This window comes from Halichoerus grypus, chromosome 1, assembly GCF_964656455.1.
Source record: "Halichoerus grypus chromosome 1, mHalGry1.hap1.1, whole genome shotgun sequence".
NCBI classification, from domain to species: domain Eukaryota; kingdom Metazoa; phylum Chordata; class Mammalia; order Carnivora; family Phocidae; genus Halichoerus; species Halichoerus grypus.
Window position 1 is genome coordinate 47,808,046 of NC_135712.1, and position 17,466 is coordinate 47,825,511.

The window sequence follows — 17,466 nt, forward strand, 5'->3', positions numbered from 1 at the left end:
TCTTGCTCTATTATTTTAATGGTTATTATAAGGATTTCCAAAAGCTTTGAGTTCACGATTACTGTTTCATGATCCCGGACATGGCTGTTCTCAAACTGTGCCTCTTAACTGTTTTCATACATTACTGTCTTCATGCCTCCTCTCTATTCCATAAACTCCACAAGTTATTTATATGAGCTGGAAAAGAAATACATTGTATGAAAACAGGTGCCTTTACACCGTATGAGGATAAACATTCTTCTATTTATGTGATGTGAGAGTCAAAGTTTATTGACATAGACACATTTTTCCTGGCAAAATAAAAAAAAATAAGTGTGGCACTACTTCTACTCCCGTATTATCTCGAAGTCATCACAGCATCATATAAACATAGCAAATTATACTTTGCCACTTTACCACACCCTGTATCCAAGAAAATACTCGGGGCATAGAATATACTGTCACCTTTTTTTTCTGCCCTGCTTTATAATCTGGATTTTGCTCATAACAGACATACTTGTGACCATTGGCAGGCGATGGTTCTTGCTTCAATAAACAAAGGTACGTTAAAATAAATAGGGAGTAGAAGTCAGACAGTATATCTAGCAGTGGTTCTTGAAAAGTGCTCTTGACTTTGCTGTCATGGGTGATGTTCACTTTGTGGAGTACGGCTAGAATAGATGAATACTTGGAAATTAGGGTGTACTTGCTCAGTTTTAAATTTGTTCCTTTAAAAAGGATTTCATTTTGAAATGTGATCAGTAACTGCATCTCAGTAGACACACACAAAGGATAGATTTACTTGAAAAGAGATGAAAGGAGGAAAATAAGGCCACTGATTTAAACACAGCCATGTGAGATGCATTGTGGACAGGGCAGAGGAACCAAGGAATCAACAAACACGAGCTGGAAATTCTTGTTTTCTGATTCATTTTCAATCGAGGGTCAGGCAAACTGGGGTTTTCCATGCTGTGAATGTGTTGGTACTGAACTCCTGAAAGCATGGACCACTCATCCCCACCAACCTTCCTGATGCATCTAGCCATGCTCGTTTTTCCGGGCAAGTCATGTGCTCATCAGATTAGCCTGACCACCATTCTCTGAATTGCCTCTCTCCCATCTGTCTTTAACCTGAAAGAACCTTTCACATCTTTAACTTCAACTCTCACTCCAGCTTGAAAATTCGGGGTAAATATCACCTCCTCTGTAAAGCGTCCCCTGATGCACCCAGTAGTTGGCTTCTTTAACATGTTGCTCATTTCTCTATCACACTCGTTTGTACAACACTGAGGTGAATCCCAGGAGCTCAGGTGACTGAATATGTGGGTTCCAATCCAGCTTTGACATTAGCTGTGTGACTGGGCCCAATTTTTAAACCTCTTTATGCCTCAATTTTCTAATCTGTAAATGGGGCAATTGTTGTGTGGCTTAAATGAAAATATCACACATAGCACACTGTGGGGCACTGAGGAAGCACTACTATCACTGATCCTGTTTCTTCATATTAGATGCTGAGCTCTCCAGAGTCAGGACTCACCCTTAAAACAGTTTCTTTTCTGGAACTCCCATTGCTTAGCATTTCACTTAGCACCCATAAAATATTCAATGAATTAAAAATGAAATTTTTCTTCCCAATGGCAGTTTCAAATATGGAAAAAAAGCAACCAAAAAGTATAGCACTGATACACTTTGGGAATATTCTTCGTTTTAGAAAAGTTAAAATTTTGTCAAGATGTTTTAAAATATTCTCATTTCTATTGAAAACCAGCATAAATATTAGAAGGACAAATATACAGTTAATGTAAAAGAATCAAGTGAAATGGATGTCTTTTAATAACGGTAAAAAGAGACCCTCTATTGTTTGGAAACATCCCATAAACACAATGCACGCATAGCTACTTCAAGGGCAATCCCTAAAAGGTAGGTCCTCATTGGACTGAAATATGAAAACAAAATTTACCCGGAGTGGCTTGCAGTTCTTCTTCACTAGTAGTACTTGGTGAAATCATGGGTATGAAAGGGCTGCCTCGTGTCTCTAAAGGAGCTGCAAAAGAAAAGCACCAGCGTTGTCAATCTTCAGATGCAAAAGCCAGCACCAGGCCAGAATAATATGACACGAGATTCCTTCATTTGAAACAGAAAAAGGAAAACATTAGGTGGGTCATGAAGAAGAAAGTTAGATGTACACAGAACCTTCAGGAAAATGACTGTGGAATATAAGAATAATGGTTCTCAACTGTTTTTTTCCCCCACCAGGACAGATAAAAAATAACATTCAGGGCTTGACACTCTTCATGACCATCCCTGGTTAAGATGGGGTATGACTTACAAACAGTCCTGGTCTGTGAGCTGTAGCTCTGTCTCTCTTTCCCATCCACAAGGACACACAGGATTACAAAGTGAGTGAAAATATTCATTCTTGTAGCGGTCATCTGGAGTCTCCTCAAGTTTATTTTTAAAATTAAGCATTGGCAAAGTTTAGTATTTTGACCAATATTAATAATAATTGCTTGCCAGAACCTTTCACATAACTTGTCACATGCCAGTGTGTTGTAACACTACAGCTGAGAACCACTAAACATGCAGAAAATGTTAACTAGATGGGCATGAGCACGTGGAATTGTTCTGAACACGGAAGTAATGAGGTAGGTAATGAGTTGTCTTAAGTTGGTCTTCAGAGCAAAGCCTTTACAACAGTGAAGCCATCGCTTTTCTATTTTGGAAAGAGTAAGAGTAATGAGAATGAGATGATGAGGTGGACTGAGAAGAGATGATGTTTCAGTATGGTAAGTTGAGAAAGACCTGCAATTGGAAGGTAGCAAAGAAAACTATTAGAGTTGGTTGGTAGGGGAAAACCATTACCTATTGTTGTCTCTGGTGGATCAATTCTAAAGGTAACAGGTTGCAGAACTAGGCCAAAAGCAAATCAAGGAAATATATTTATAAAAATTACTACCTGGTGAAGTAAACATCATTTGTGTGTTTCTATTTGAACATTTAAACATTATCGAAGAATCATAATAAATATGAGAGAATTCTATATATTAGATGCCACTTAGGAAACTTAGTTTAGCTAAAACTTTAAAGATCTCATTCACTGTGACTTTGAGAAAAATTTTTGAGTAGGCATGCACGTTTTTGACTTACAGTACACCCACAGTTGGAATGTAGTTCTATTTACATTTTGAAAGAAGGTAAAAATGGTTGGCTCAGTTAATAAGCATGTCTTATAATTTTAGCATGATCTCCTTTTCGATGGAAACACTTCCATGGAAAACTAATTATATACTATTCCTTCATTCTAACCAGAGAAAAAAAATTCAAGCAGATTATAAGATTAAATCTTCACCAAAAGAAAATACACATTCTATATCTATAATTTTCTCCAAACTTCTTCCATACCACAATGATTAAAAAATGTATTTATCTCAAGAACATTTTTTGAAAAACACACTTCCTAACGGGGAAAATAAAACTATTTATTTACCAGGTTCGCTCTGAGAGACTTCAGGGTCTGGTTTAGGGGGAAGAAGCACATCTCTTGGAACTGAAAGAAAAAAGATTATAAAACACTGTACTCTAAATGCCACATCTGGCATGAAACCTAACCCACAGATAAAATATCCTGGAAAACATGAATAAAGCAAAGGTATTTTCACAATGGCTGAAGAGTAAAGCCAAGAAGATGACTGTTTTCTTCAAAATGAAAAAAGTCACTGTGTAAGGAAGGTTCTGTGGCAGTTAAACAAAACTGGTCACAGTTCTTTATGACGCCTCCCTTGAGGGGGGATAAAAGAGGAAATAACTAATGTCATTAAACACAAGTCAGTAGAGCATGCGACTCTTGATCTCAGGGTTGTGTCAAGCCCCATACTAGGTGTAGAGGTTACTTAAAAATAAAATCTTAAAAAAAAAAAGAAAAAGAAAAAGAAGGAAAACCAGAAAATCAGTTTTTGCCTGAGGTGGTTAGCTGCCAGTTGATATTCAGACTAAAATCCATTGAGAGCAATGAAAAATATGTTATCCTAGATAATGTAGGCATAAATGGCCTATAAATTAAGGGAGACCACAAGAAAGGCAAATTCTTGAATATCTAAGAGGAGAACAAAGTTTTAGTCTAAAAGGCACTCATAGTTATTCTGGGGAGAAAATGGAGCAAGAAGAATCTACCCATCATTAGAAGTCACCACATGTAAAGTTTATGAGAGTGCTTGTTACTAGTCAATGCTAGATAAATGCTACCATTTTGTCATTCTTAGTGATGTGGCTTCTGGTAGATTAGGTTTCAGGGCCTCCTGACATATAAGAGTATGACAACTAGGGACAAAAATGTCAGCTAAAAGAGACCTACTTATAGTCGGTCCCTGATACCCAGTACATTTTTAGAATTTACTTTGGCAAAATAAAACAGTAGGCTGTGAATCTGACACCTCATTTCTCACTGAGGAAAATACCAAGGTAATTCGCCTATTATTAGCACCAGATTTCTATGACAAAGTCTCCTTCCAGGAGCAAGGTAAAGTGCTTCTTTGGCTCAGTTTCCCCATAAAGAGGTCCTTCTCAGTCCTACTGTCTTGCTGAAAGGTTTTCCTACCACAATGAAGGTGTGGTAAGTACCAGAATCCCTTTGGTAGACACTGTAATTTTCTTGCATCTTAAATGATGCTGGGGAAAAAAATTAGGATTCAGGCTAGAGTTCTACCTCAGAAAAAGACAAGGAAAGCTTTTGCTTTTGACCAAGCATTACTTCCCCATTATTTAGAACTGACACTCTCTTTGTCCTGCTTTTGGAGATCAGATTTAACTTGCATATCACATGTGTTCTTAGTCTAGACCTCTAAGTCCTGATGAAGTTATAGTTGTGGAATTTGGTACAGAGAGTAGGATCTTGACTCAATTTGAACTTTTATGAGCTAAAAGATAACATCCACAGGAACTTGAACATTTGAATTTTTATAAGAAAAAAAAAACAACTTTGGGGCACTTGGGTGGCTCAGTTGTTAAGTGTCTGCCTTCAGCTCAGATCATGATCCCAGCATCCTGGGATGGAGCCCCACGTCGGGCTCCTGCTCCACGGGAGGCCTGCTTCTCCCTCTCCCCCTGCTTGTGTTCCCTCTCTCACCGTGTCTCTGTCAAATAAATAAATAAAACCTTAAAAAAAAACAAAACTTCAAAAAGATCAGTGGTCCACAAAAATTAGAAAAACTTAACCTAATAGTGAACATTTGCCCTCTGCTATGTAGTGTTTTTGGGGATTCCAAGGGTAAAATATGAGAAATTTCCAGTTGTAAATCAAACTAAATGTTTATCTGGAGGGTGAAAGACTTTGATTTGGCTGTGTGAAGATCATGGCCATACAAAGCGGCCTGTAGTTTCTAAATACCCTAAAAGGCTGCAGTTCTCAACTATACAGACAGGAGCTGGGATTAAGGAGAGGCAGAGAAAAAATGTGCTACCAATAAATCTGCCGTACTGTAAATACATTACTCGCTGCCTGCTTGCGTTTACTGTGGAATGTAGGCCAGGGTAATGTGGATTCCTGCTGCTGCAATTGGCACTTTTTAACCATGAAGTGATGATTTAATAAACTGTCACTGCAGACTTTCTAAAGCAGGTGAAATCAGTGGAAAGGAAAGAAACAGAAATATTCACAGGAAAGGGATATGAATCATTCTCTTACTTGGTCAAGAGCTGCTCCAAGAAATGAAACTTTTTTTCTTTTTCCCTGTGTGGCATTCCTCCATATATTAAACTGAATAAAAGCATGATTCCTAAAATCTAAATCGTCCATGTGGAGAGAAACTTTGTGTATTAATAATGACAATTTATATGAGAAGGCAGTTTTGATTTCCTTATAAGAATATTTTTATAATAAATATATGTAATTAATATATAATATTGGCATATTTTTAGACTCATTTATATTAGCCAACTTACCATTTATATTAACCAATTATATTACTGTCTTTTTGAATAAAGTACACCAATCCAAAGAAAAATTCAACCAAGACAATTATGAATGGAAATGTCTAATATGGACAAATGTAAATGAATGAACATGAATGTTTTGCTTGAGTAAATGAGAGAAATTAATCTGTTATTCTCTGATAAAGATGGGGGAATACGAAGTTTTCAATGAGGTTTACTCCCGCAATAAGCTACAAAGAGACTGATTATCTTGGAAAAGTAATACACATGGACTATACATAATTTTCATCTCTGAATTCCCTGTTCCTTTATTCTAACCTTGTACCTTTAGGTCCAGTCTAGGAGGAAGCATGTCTCCCACCTGTTTGGAGGCCACATTCCAAGGTTTACCTGTGCCATTGGGCCACCCTCTCTTCTAGAGTCTTTTACCTTCCATTATTTCTATTATCTTACATGTTTCTCCATTAGTCCATATTTCCATTTATCCATGATTTCCTTCCTCTTCACCTATAGAACAGTTCAAATGCTCCAACAGCCTAAAAATAATAATCATTTCCTCAATGTGGCTTCTCCTTCAAACCATCCTTCCCTTGCTCTCATTCCTATAATCAAAAAACATTATGTGCCTTTGCTTCTGGTCTCTCAATTGTATCTTCATCTGCTATGGTCTGGCTTCCTCTTCACTGACCTCCTGCAACAGTGGATCCGCAGTGCTTTATCCATAGCTCTCAAGTCCAAATGCTCCGAAAACTTAGCTTTTTTCTTTACCAATTAGGCAGCAAAACCTGACTAGACCTGACCTAAGTCTAATTACAATTTTTATTCATCTGGTATGGTACAACTATTCATACTGCAGTAAGAAGTATTAATATATTTGGTATATGCCCTGTTTTACCTTTCTAACATCTAGAAACTGCTGGATTTTGTAACATGGGCCCACAGGTTTCGGATATGGGTTTCTGGATCTGCACTGTCAGGTCCAGCAGCTCCTCTGATCCCTCTCTACTGGTCATTGTTGACCACACTTCCCTGCCTTACCTCCGGAGGCCCTCCTTCCTGGTTCTCTCTCATATTTTTGGCAGCAACTTTTTCTGGCTCATCTCCTATCCATTTCCTAAATGTAACTGTGTCCCCCAAGTTTTTGACCTCTAACCTCTTATTTTTCTCAGTCTATACTTTCTATTGGATGATTTCATTCACACACAAGATTTAATAACCTGCTAAATGTGGACAGGTGACTCCCAAGTCTATATCCCCTATTTTCGGTTTAGAAATCCTGAAATACATTTTGAACACCAGTTAGACATTCCCACTTGGAAGTCCTACTGGCCCTCCAAACCCAGTGTACACAAACACGGTGCTTATTACCACCCCCCTCACCCCTGTGTTCCCTGCCTTAGTGGCATTATCATCCACCACTTGCCCAAGCTAGAAACAATGGTGTCATCCTCCTCTCCATAGCAAGAGTCATTGCCTACATCCTAGTGATTCTATTTCCAAAGGCATTTCAGCATTCTTCCCTCATTTCCTAACTGCAAAAATGCTTACGTGTGCCTGCAAATTGGAATTTACCAAAGACAGTAGTCACAAAGAACATTCGTGAGGATTGCATAACTTGCCAAAATCTAGATTTTCTTTCTGGTTCACTTCCAATGACAGGTCTATCCAGATACCCACGGGCCAGAAGAGTCATCACAAAGCCAGGACAGCTCTTGGTTTAGAAATACATCTACTGGGGCGCCTGGGTGGCTCAGTCGTTAAGCGTCTGCCTTCGGCTCAGGTCATGATCCCAGGGTCCTGGGATCGAGCCCCGCATCGGGCTCCCTGCTCTGCGGGAAGCCTGCTTCTCCCTCTCCCCCTGCTATGTTCCCTCTCTCGCTGTGTGTCTCTTTCAAATAAATAAATAAAATCTTTAAAAAAAAAATTGAAATACATCTACAAAGAAAGCACAGCCCTGTTGAGCCAGGTATCAGGGCAAGTCCTTTGCTCTGAATTTGAAATCATTCCTCTGAGGCAGATCTGAAGAAAAGCCACTTCTGTGTTGGTTCTGGACATGGCATGTGGGCTCAATTTGTCTAGATTCCTCATTAAATGGTATAGAGAGAACTCAACAGAGTGGCTGGAAGATATTTTTTAAAAGCCTAAGTGGATGAGACCTGTGTTATATCTAGGAATCTACAGAATGGAAGGGTTGTGTGGCCAATCCCAGACTGACTTATTTGATATAGATCAAAAAATTCAAGTTAGTTACTTCTGATATCTCTCAGAATAAATTTTGAGATAAATCTTGTAACTCTGTCTTGATTTCAGCACTACATTTTACATTTTCAGATTTGGCAGAGCATCTACTTCTCTAGGACACCAGTACATATTAAACCTATGTGTAAGTTCCCCTCTGCTTTCTGAGATAGAACCTATAGGAGCTGGTAAACAAGATCTTGGGTTCATTAGGATGCAAACCTGTGCCTAGTTATGACCCGGAAACTGAACCCAAGAGAACCTAGTCTGTTTGAACACTCATGGGAAAATGGAAGATTATTCCCACAGGCACCACACCCCTGGGGCAACAGGGGAGCCCCTGAGGAATAAATGGTGGGACCAGCACCAGGTTTAGAGATTGAACTCTAATTGAACATGTGGAACTGGAGAGTCAATAGAATAAGCCCAGTGGAGGTGTCAGGGGGCAGTCTGGGCTGTTGTTCCCATGCTCAAACTTAAGGTTCAAGTTTCTGTGAAAAAATAAGGTGGAATTAAGGCGAATATTAGATATTTAAAAAGAAACTATTAGATATAGTTTAGTATTAGATATGGTTTAAGGAGATTAAGTCACCTTAGGACCAACAGTATTACTTTCTCTAACAAAAAGGAAAAGCACGCAAAATCACTCAAACCTACCATCGTTATCATTAATGACTCAATTTCTGTGACATTTTTTTCCTGCAGCTGAAAAATGAGAAACTGACCTTTTGCAAGTGAGATGATCAACTTTTTATTCTTGTCGGTGGCTACAATACTGGCTGTTGTGTTTAGTGGTACAAACTGACATTCCAGATTTCAGAGCTAAGGAGCTTCTCTCTGGCCTACTGCTACCTGCAGCAACCAGACTATCCCACAGCAGCAGTAATACACCCCCCCCCCCCCCCCCGCTTACAAATCTGGAAAACATTTAGAGCAAGTGAATTCAGGCTTGCTTCCAAAATGCCATCATTTCATGCTACAACTTAGAAATCCTTTGGTTCTGGGAATGTTCCATAGGCTTCTAGGAGCATCTAGAAACTTATAAGAATTGGACCATTAAAAAGAAATAAAAAATTATAGCATTTTCAGATACTCTAGTTAAAAATTAGCTTTGTTTGGTTTATTAGAGAACTGTTCCTCTTACAGTGGATTCTTAAGGTCACTTGAGCATCTAGAGCATTGGTGGCAAGATTCAGGAAATGTCTGGGTCCTTGTGGTTCCCATACCAATCACTCCCACAGACATAAAATTATTCGTCCCATAAATGGATGAAAGGCCTTCTCAGATGATAGGCAAGAGATAGATTTGTAGCTAAAGAAATCCTTTGTGTATGGGAAATTTCTTATTTCTCTACCTAAGCTGTTGCTCCATGAACTGTTAAAGTAGAAATTGACTGAGAAAAACCCTCAGTGCTAGGTAGTGTAAAATTACTGAACCAAAGATAATGGGTAAAGATCATTTCCTCTGTTTGCAAAACATTTTATCACTTTTGCGGAGAAAAAACCCCATGAAATTCTTTATTTTATCTTATTTTGGTGAACCATTTGAACATAATCTAGTTAGCATTAACAGGTTTATTTTTTTTTTTATAAGTCAGAATATATGAGAACTTTAGTTCTAAAGGAAAGGTCTACCCTTGGCATAATTCTCTACCTTTTGATTGAATCAATAGCTTACTATATGAGCAACTAGATAACCTATGGAACCTCAGAGATGATTATACCATGGATGATTCAACATGGTGTCGGAACATGAGTGAAATATTGCCCTTATATCTATCAGTTCTCAGGTGTCATTGCAGCAGAATGTGACAGGAGAATGCATTTGGCTTAAACATGAAATAAATCATTTACCAGGTGGAGTATATGATACTTCTGGACTTGGTGATGTTTTTGGCTTTGAAGTAACACGCTGGGACACCTTGTGGGCTGAAAGAGAGAACTCAGATCGTGAGTCATTGTTTCAGCATCTCCCAGTCCTGCTAAACACAGATGATATGACAAAGTGTAAGCCTGACCACTGATTTAAAAAGAAAAGCACTGAAATGGGAATTAGATAGAAAAATAAACTTTAAGCTCTGAACATTTATCAGAATTCCAGATGATTTTAGAAAAATGACGTCTGAGAAACCACAAAATATGACTAAGCGTAAGTGTATGATGGAGAATATTTTTTTTGGAATCTTCTTTTCAGAAGAGATAACTATTTTATTTTCTTTTTTTGAAGAGATAACAAATTAATGCAGAAGTGTTCGTCCTTTCTGGATGTTTGCTTGACTCCTCAAACCCAGCCTCATGTCTTTCTGTGAAGATGAATTTAGCAAAGTCAGAGTAGAAGGCAATGAAGCATGAATAAGACAAGCTTAAAGTCAGCTCAGGCAACAGCAGAAGGGGAAGCAGGAGGGACTGGAGCATGTAGGCTCACATTCTACACCCCCTGAAATTCTTAGGCCCCACCTAAATCTTTAAATGAGCATGTTCATAAACTAAATTGTCTTCCCACAACTGTTCCTTTGGAGTAATGAGTTGTTAATGTAACAGATACCAGAAAAAAAGGTCTAATTTTTTTATAGCTCATTTTACAATTTCAAAAGTGGTTTTGTAAGGAGTGTGCTCTTTGATTCTCACCATAATTGTGGAAGGAAGGAATTATGAGCTTCACTTTAATGGCCTGGGTTAGTGACTGTCTGCCTGAGGTTACATAGTAATTAAGTACTGGAGATTAGACTTGAACTGAATGCTGAGGTCTAGACATGGGCACTAGGTCCTAAACTTGGGCTTTCTAGATCCCAGCACTGAGGTCACATTTTAACTTGTTTCTTATTTTTTTAGGTGGAAATAATAAACCTGTCCTAACCCAAAGGGTGGTTCTGCGAATTAAATGTGCAATGTCAAAATGATGTGAAAACTATGTAACTGTAATAAAAATTTTTACCACTTCTAGAAGATTTTTACAAATTTGACATTGATTTTTACAAATTTTACAAATTTAACACCTGAGTATATTCTGATTCTCATGTTGTTTGCCCCCACATGAGCCAGAGGCACCCACAGTTTTGATAGTTATAAGATTTCTAGATATGAAATTAATTGGGTTGTTGACTATTACCTATGAGCACAGGAATCTAAAAATCAAGCCTTTATGCAATGACAAAATATTTTTGATGATTTGTCCCAAACTTTTTATTCCACTTTGCCCTTAAATGCCGAATACAGATTTAAATCTTGCTATCTAAGCTTAAATAGGAAGAAAGTTGGTATGCCCGATTATGGAATTTCATTCCGAGAAAAGTAGTGGATGGGCACACTGTGTTGCACTTGAAATTGTACACACTACTGTCAGGGATCCCCCTAAAGTCTAACAATAATTTGCATTTGGTATTGTATGTATGCATAGGACATTCTCTCACCCAGATGGTCTTTTGAAATTACAAGAGCTAGCCAAACAAATTTGAAATGTAGAATATACTATAATAATGGGAAATTAGAGTAATTAGAGTAAGATCCTGACGGATGATAAATATTTTTATAAGTACAGAATATATAGCTGAAAAAGAAAATGATGAATGTCTTTTTTGTTACCTCATATCTCCTTTACTTTTAAAAATTTTACTAACCAGGAATTTATTTATTTATTTTTATTTTTTATTATATTAATCACATTACATCACATTTTTATTATATTAATCACATTACAACACTACATTTTTGATGTAGTGTTCCATGATTCATTGTTTGCGTATAACACCCCGTGTTCCATTCAGTACGTGCCCTCTTTAATACCCATCACCAGGCTAACCCATCCCCTCAACCCCCTCCCCTCTAGAACCCTCAGTTTGTTTCTCAGAGTCCATAGTTTCTCATGGTTCATCTCCCCCTCCGACTTCCCCCCCTTCATTTTTCCCTTCCTGCTATCTTTTTTTTTTTTTTTTTTTTTAACATATAATGTATTATTTGTTTCAGAGGTACAGGTCTGTGATTCAACAGTCTTACACAATTCACAGCCAAAAATTTATATTCCCAATGTCTTAATTCTCACCACTTCTTACTTTTCATTTCTTATTTTCTAACATTCAACAAGTTTTCATGCTTTCTTACTTCTCTCGATTTCTCCTTTCTTTGCTACTTTTGTTTTATGCCTTATATTTAAATAAAAAGCTGAGAGATTTTATCTGTTGAGTTTCTAAAATCAGATTTTAATTTTCTATCAACTTAATATACTTGCTTTGCTTTTTTCATTCCTATTCTATTCATTAATCGTTACTTATTCTCTAATAATTGTTTTTCAAACTATTTCTTAAGGATGAATGTTTCAAGTGTATTTATTGTTATTTTAACTTTCTTATTCTTTCAGGGGATTTTTGCCTTGGTACCTTTATACACTAGGTATCACACCCATATTATTTTCATAGCAAAGCCTTAATAATTAAATAAAACACATTTAAAAATACATTAAAGCAGATTTAAAATCATTAGCTAGATGTGGAACATAGAATTGTCTTTTAAGGAATTTTCCTTTAAAGAAAAAAATGACAGGCAAAATTTCTCTCAGAATCAGATATTAAAGACTATGCCCAAATCTACAGTTTTTTCTTTCAGTAGGAATACTGAGATATGATTAAAGAACTAGTAGTAGGAATTCAGAACTACTACCTTGATCGAGCATAATTTTGATGCTCCTAACATTTTTCTTTCTCCAGACTGTAAGCGGTAGTAAAGGTTCCTTTTCTACCAAACTGGGGAGGTGTACCCTTATACTTTTTGGAAGCAGACCATGTATAAATGATATTTTTTAATTTATGTAGTAGGGCTAGCCTGTAAATTCCTTGACCATGGAAAGACACAATTTTGTCTCACATCCCCAGTGTCTGGCACATAGTCAGCATGCAATAAATATTTGTTGAGTGACTATCTGATGAAATGAATTAATTGCTTAAACATTGAGGGGTGATATAATTTGAAATTAGAGAAAAGAGATAGGAGATCAATGACAACAGACAAGGCATGACCAAGTACATGCTTGGCGTAGGCACCAATGCTAGAAATGTTTGGAAGAACTGAATGCATCATACTTATTAGCAAACGGACTGCAGAGGCTGCATGAGGGAGAGGAGTAAAAGTTAGATGTAAAATACTGAGAACCTGCCAGAGATGTAAATGAGAAATTGAAAGGAGGAAAAGATGATGAACTTTTTTTGGGACATGTCAAATTTATGATATCCCCCAACAGAGATCTTCCAAGGCAGTTGGAGAAATTGGACAAGATCTTGGTTGAGAAGTTAGGGTTCAATTTAATCATTCAAATAAAAGCCTCTTGAAAAGAATACAAAATAGTTTATAATGACTCTTGTTTGGTCCTTCCCAAAATTTTACAGCAAAACCACCAAAGCCATATTATATAATCATTGTTATAGGAGAGAATAGATATACATATAAAACAGATCTCCATGACATACTGTTAAATACAATCTACTGAAAGTTAAAAAAAAAAAAAAAAAGTGATTGGCAGGAGGAGGCACATTCAAGGACCATGGAAGGGACAGGTATTCTCAAGCTCAGAGAGGCAATGGGGGGAGGCAGTCTACTCTTTTAAGAAATTCCATTCTTCTCCAGCTCCCTCTTCAAGTAATGTAACCATAGGGAAGCTTTCTGGAATAAGCTATTCCAATAACATACTTCTTAATAAAGTTCAAAAATAAACATAAATATTTTTAAGGTTTCAAAGGAAGACTCGTTTTACAAGAGTTAAAAACCCAACTTGCTACAATTCAATAGAATAATTCCACTAATATCAAACTCTTCAGAATATAAAATATGTATTTACCTGGCTGTGTTTGTGGGATTCTTGGATGTGGAGACGTTTTTGGTTTGGGAGGAGCACGCGGTGTCTGCTTGGGAGCTAAAAGAAAGAATATAGGTTTGGAGGGTTTGGAGCTCTTGAGCGCTTCAAGAATCACAGTATCTAAGCTTCTAGGATCTCAAAGATGAAGACCTAAATACACAGCAATTGATGCAATTAAAGCTCCTAAAGAACCACAAAATATAGGAAGATAAATTTCTTATTATAATGGAAAACAAAACAAGAAAGTACATTAAATGATGTCTAAGATATTCAGCTGGCAAATGAAACTGTTGGAATTTCAGAAATATCTACTTCAAATACCTTTTAAATAGGTTAAAAATAAATTTCATAATAACAAGAATTCATCCTTATTACAAGTTTACACTATTTTACCAGAATATCCCAGTATAATATTTTAAGTGCAGAGGAATACAATTTCTTCTAAAAACAAAGTTAGCATGTTACATTCCAAATATACCTAGAAAATAAATGCATTTTAATAGCAGTGCTAATGGAAAAATCTTATTAAACAAAACACAGTTTTCATTGGTCATACTGGGGAAGAAAAACTGAACAGAAATTGAAAGGATATATTCCTGAGAAAGTTATTCCTTTCTTGGGCAATTCCTAAAGTAGTTCTAGGACATTCACTGTAAAAACCCAATTATATGTTTACCAAGAAAATTTGAAGTATATCCTGCTGGAGGAAAGGAATAATCAAACGTGATGTTGCACCTTGTAGAAACACCTCATTTGGACTGTCTCAAGTGTGTTTGGTATAAACAGCTTAGGAGAAACAAAATGGTTTTCAAGGTCACCAAGTTTCAGGCACGTTAAGGAAAGCTCGCTGAAAATAAGAGTTTTTAGATACTAGAAGTTTCTAAAGAGTCTGCATGCAGTGGTTTCAGTGGACTCTTCAGTGGAATTGCCTGTAGAGAAATGAACACCAAGATCTGCAGGAGATTGTACTGGTCTAGGAGCCTGAAGATTTAGAACTCCCTTTGCTAATCACTCAGTCTATAGCCTCATGTTCTCCATCAAAAGTAACAGGACTCTTAAGGGCCCTTCCAATCCTGAAATTCCGATTCTAGAGTTTCTTTCACTCTTGTAATTTTTTTCACTCTCAACTTCCTTGCTTGCTGAAGTTCCTGATAGGCTATTTTCTTCTCCCAGGGTATGAGGTAGGTATCACTAAGAGTACTTTCAATTAAACAGTTCCATCATATCCATTAATACTGCTATTTAAGAAACTTGGAAAAGTTAGAGATAACTGGCAGATTCAGTTAATGCAGTTAGTGTGAAATTTCAGTAAAAATAAACTGTAGAGTTTAATAGGCAAAATTTAATAAGATATTTTAGAGGATAATGTATAAAGTTAATATTCATATCTCCTTTGGAAATAGACCCATGTGAAATCAGTTTAATGATAATCAAAACACAAGTTTGGGTTTATTTTTGATAAACTATCAGTGTAAGAAAGCCTATAGATATTGAGAGGATTTTTTCCTTGTAAGAAGCAGCACATTTATTCATGTTGGTGATTTATTTTCCTGTATTTCAAATTCCACCATTAAGTAAGCCAACTAGCTGGTTTGACTCAGTTTCTCTTATTTACATGCAGAAAGGCCAAACTGCTGCAGGAAGAGGAGTAGAAAGAAGTAAAGGACCTGAGTAATGATAACGTGATTGGCCAGTTGTACCCTTTTATGTGTTTTGCACAGTGAAATCTGTTTCTGGAGGTTTCTGTTAATCTCAAACACAACTTAGATACCTTAAGATATTTTGTACATGACCACAGAACTTGTAAAAGTTCTAGTCAAAATGATAAAATATTTAAAATTAGGATATTTATATTTTAAAATGGAATATAAATGTTCTTCCCCAGAAACATTACTATGTCCTGTTTGAAACACTTGCAGAGTAGCTGAGAATGGTTTTTCAGCCAGAATATTCACAACGCTGTCATGTGAATGGCTATAGCTTATGGATAGAAGTGGGGCATCAGAAAAGTAGGATCGCCCAGCAAAGAATGTGAGCAGAGTGATTAACTTAGGCTTTCTGATGTCTATAGTGCCCATACTGTCTTTCCATTCTTATGAAGTCTGCAAACACTCACCTTCTACGTGAAATACAAAATAATATTTACCCGGCTCGGTCGAAGGCTCATCTGGGCTGGGTAGGATTATAGTTTGGGAAAGCAGAGGAGATGTCTCTATGGTAATTGAAGGAAAGTACCTGGGGTTACGATAGTGCTTCACAAATTTTGAGTACAGATAGATGACAGAAAGGATGGTTGCAATTAAAAAAAAAAGAAAGAAAGAAAATTACAGCTCTGCAGCAAAATAGCATTCCTACTTCTTCATAATGCATTTAGTTTAAAAAATGCTTAGATGCCAGATTCCAAAATACTTTCAAAGTAAGCAATATCCTTACTTTTTAAATCCTCACTTCAAACTAATACCTCCTCAACAATCCTAGAAAGATATATTTAGTAGTAGCCTTAAGGGGAAAACCAAAGTAATAAAAAATGTTAAAGCATGAGCCAGTGAAGAAACATTGGATTTCACTTAAAATTAGAGCAAAAAAAAAAAAAAATCAAACATGTAAATGAATGTGATGGAATCAGTGTTAATGGAAAATACGTTGCTAGAGCAGAAAGTAAAAATGGATCACCATACAAAAAGAAAATTGAAATATTCAACACAATACAAGCTGGCAGAATGTTCAATGTTAGGAAAAAGACGTTTTAGGTTTGACAGTTTCATTGACTTAAGTAGAGAAAGAGACCAACATCTAGATACAAAACAGAAGAGACTTTTTGGACAATGGTTACGAATAGAAGCACCTAGAAAGAAAATTAACTGCCATGACGAAGAATGATGTTGCAACATGAATTCACAATGAAAGAGAACCTGAGGTTCTCAGGTGACGGTGGCGATGAGGACAAAAGCTGCTGAGGTGGGTCATTACCTAGCGTGGTCTCGGGTGGTTCAGACACATTTGTAATAGATTCCACAACTGTATCAAAACAAAGGAGAACAATTTTAGAAAACTTTAAGATGCTAAGCTATAGTCAACCCTTTCCTTCTTGAATATCAACACACCTCATTCTCTTAGAAATTTGCATCATATTTTTACAGATAGGACAATGGATTTAGAGAAGAAGAGAGAGAATGAAGGGGGAAATCCTCTTCTGTCATACTAATTCTCCAAGTAATTTTAATGTTTTAACTGTCATTAACTGGCTGTCAAATGCTATTATGCCTCAATATTTTGATACCATAGAGAAGCCAAAATTTCTGTATTCAGAGATCAATTATCATTGTAGTTTGAAGACCCCAAGGATTTGGGAAGCTACTGCTCTTCAAATGAATTCCATTGTAGAACAAGTACTACAGCTTGAACTTTCACATTCCATGGACATAACAGATGTTAATTAAAAATTTGTTGAATGAATGAATCAAAGCATGAAAACTTTTA

General features: G+C 36.6%; 1 protein-coding gene across 1 annotated transcript in view; it reads right to left on the bottom strand.

Annotated features, from left to right (window-relative positions):
* The window catches only part of ABI3BP (ABI family member 3 binding protein), a 240,959-nt gene that overhangs the window by 52,288 nt on the left and 171,205 nt on the right, over window positions 1-17,466 (bottom strand). Inside the window, 7 exon segments of the mRNA XM_078063925.1 lie at window positions 1,940-2,023; window positions 2,842-2,889; window positions 3,467-3,526; window positions 9,999-10,073; window positions 13,969-14,043; window positions 16,133-16,198; window positions 16,957-17,004. Of these exon segments, the coding sequence (XP_077920051.1) occupies window positions 1,940-2,023; window positions 2,842-2,889; window positions 3,467-3,526; window positions 9,999-10,073; window positions 13,969-14,043; window positions 16,133-16,198; window positions 16,957-17,004 (456 nt within the window).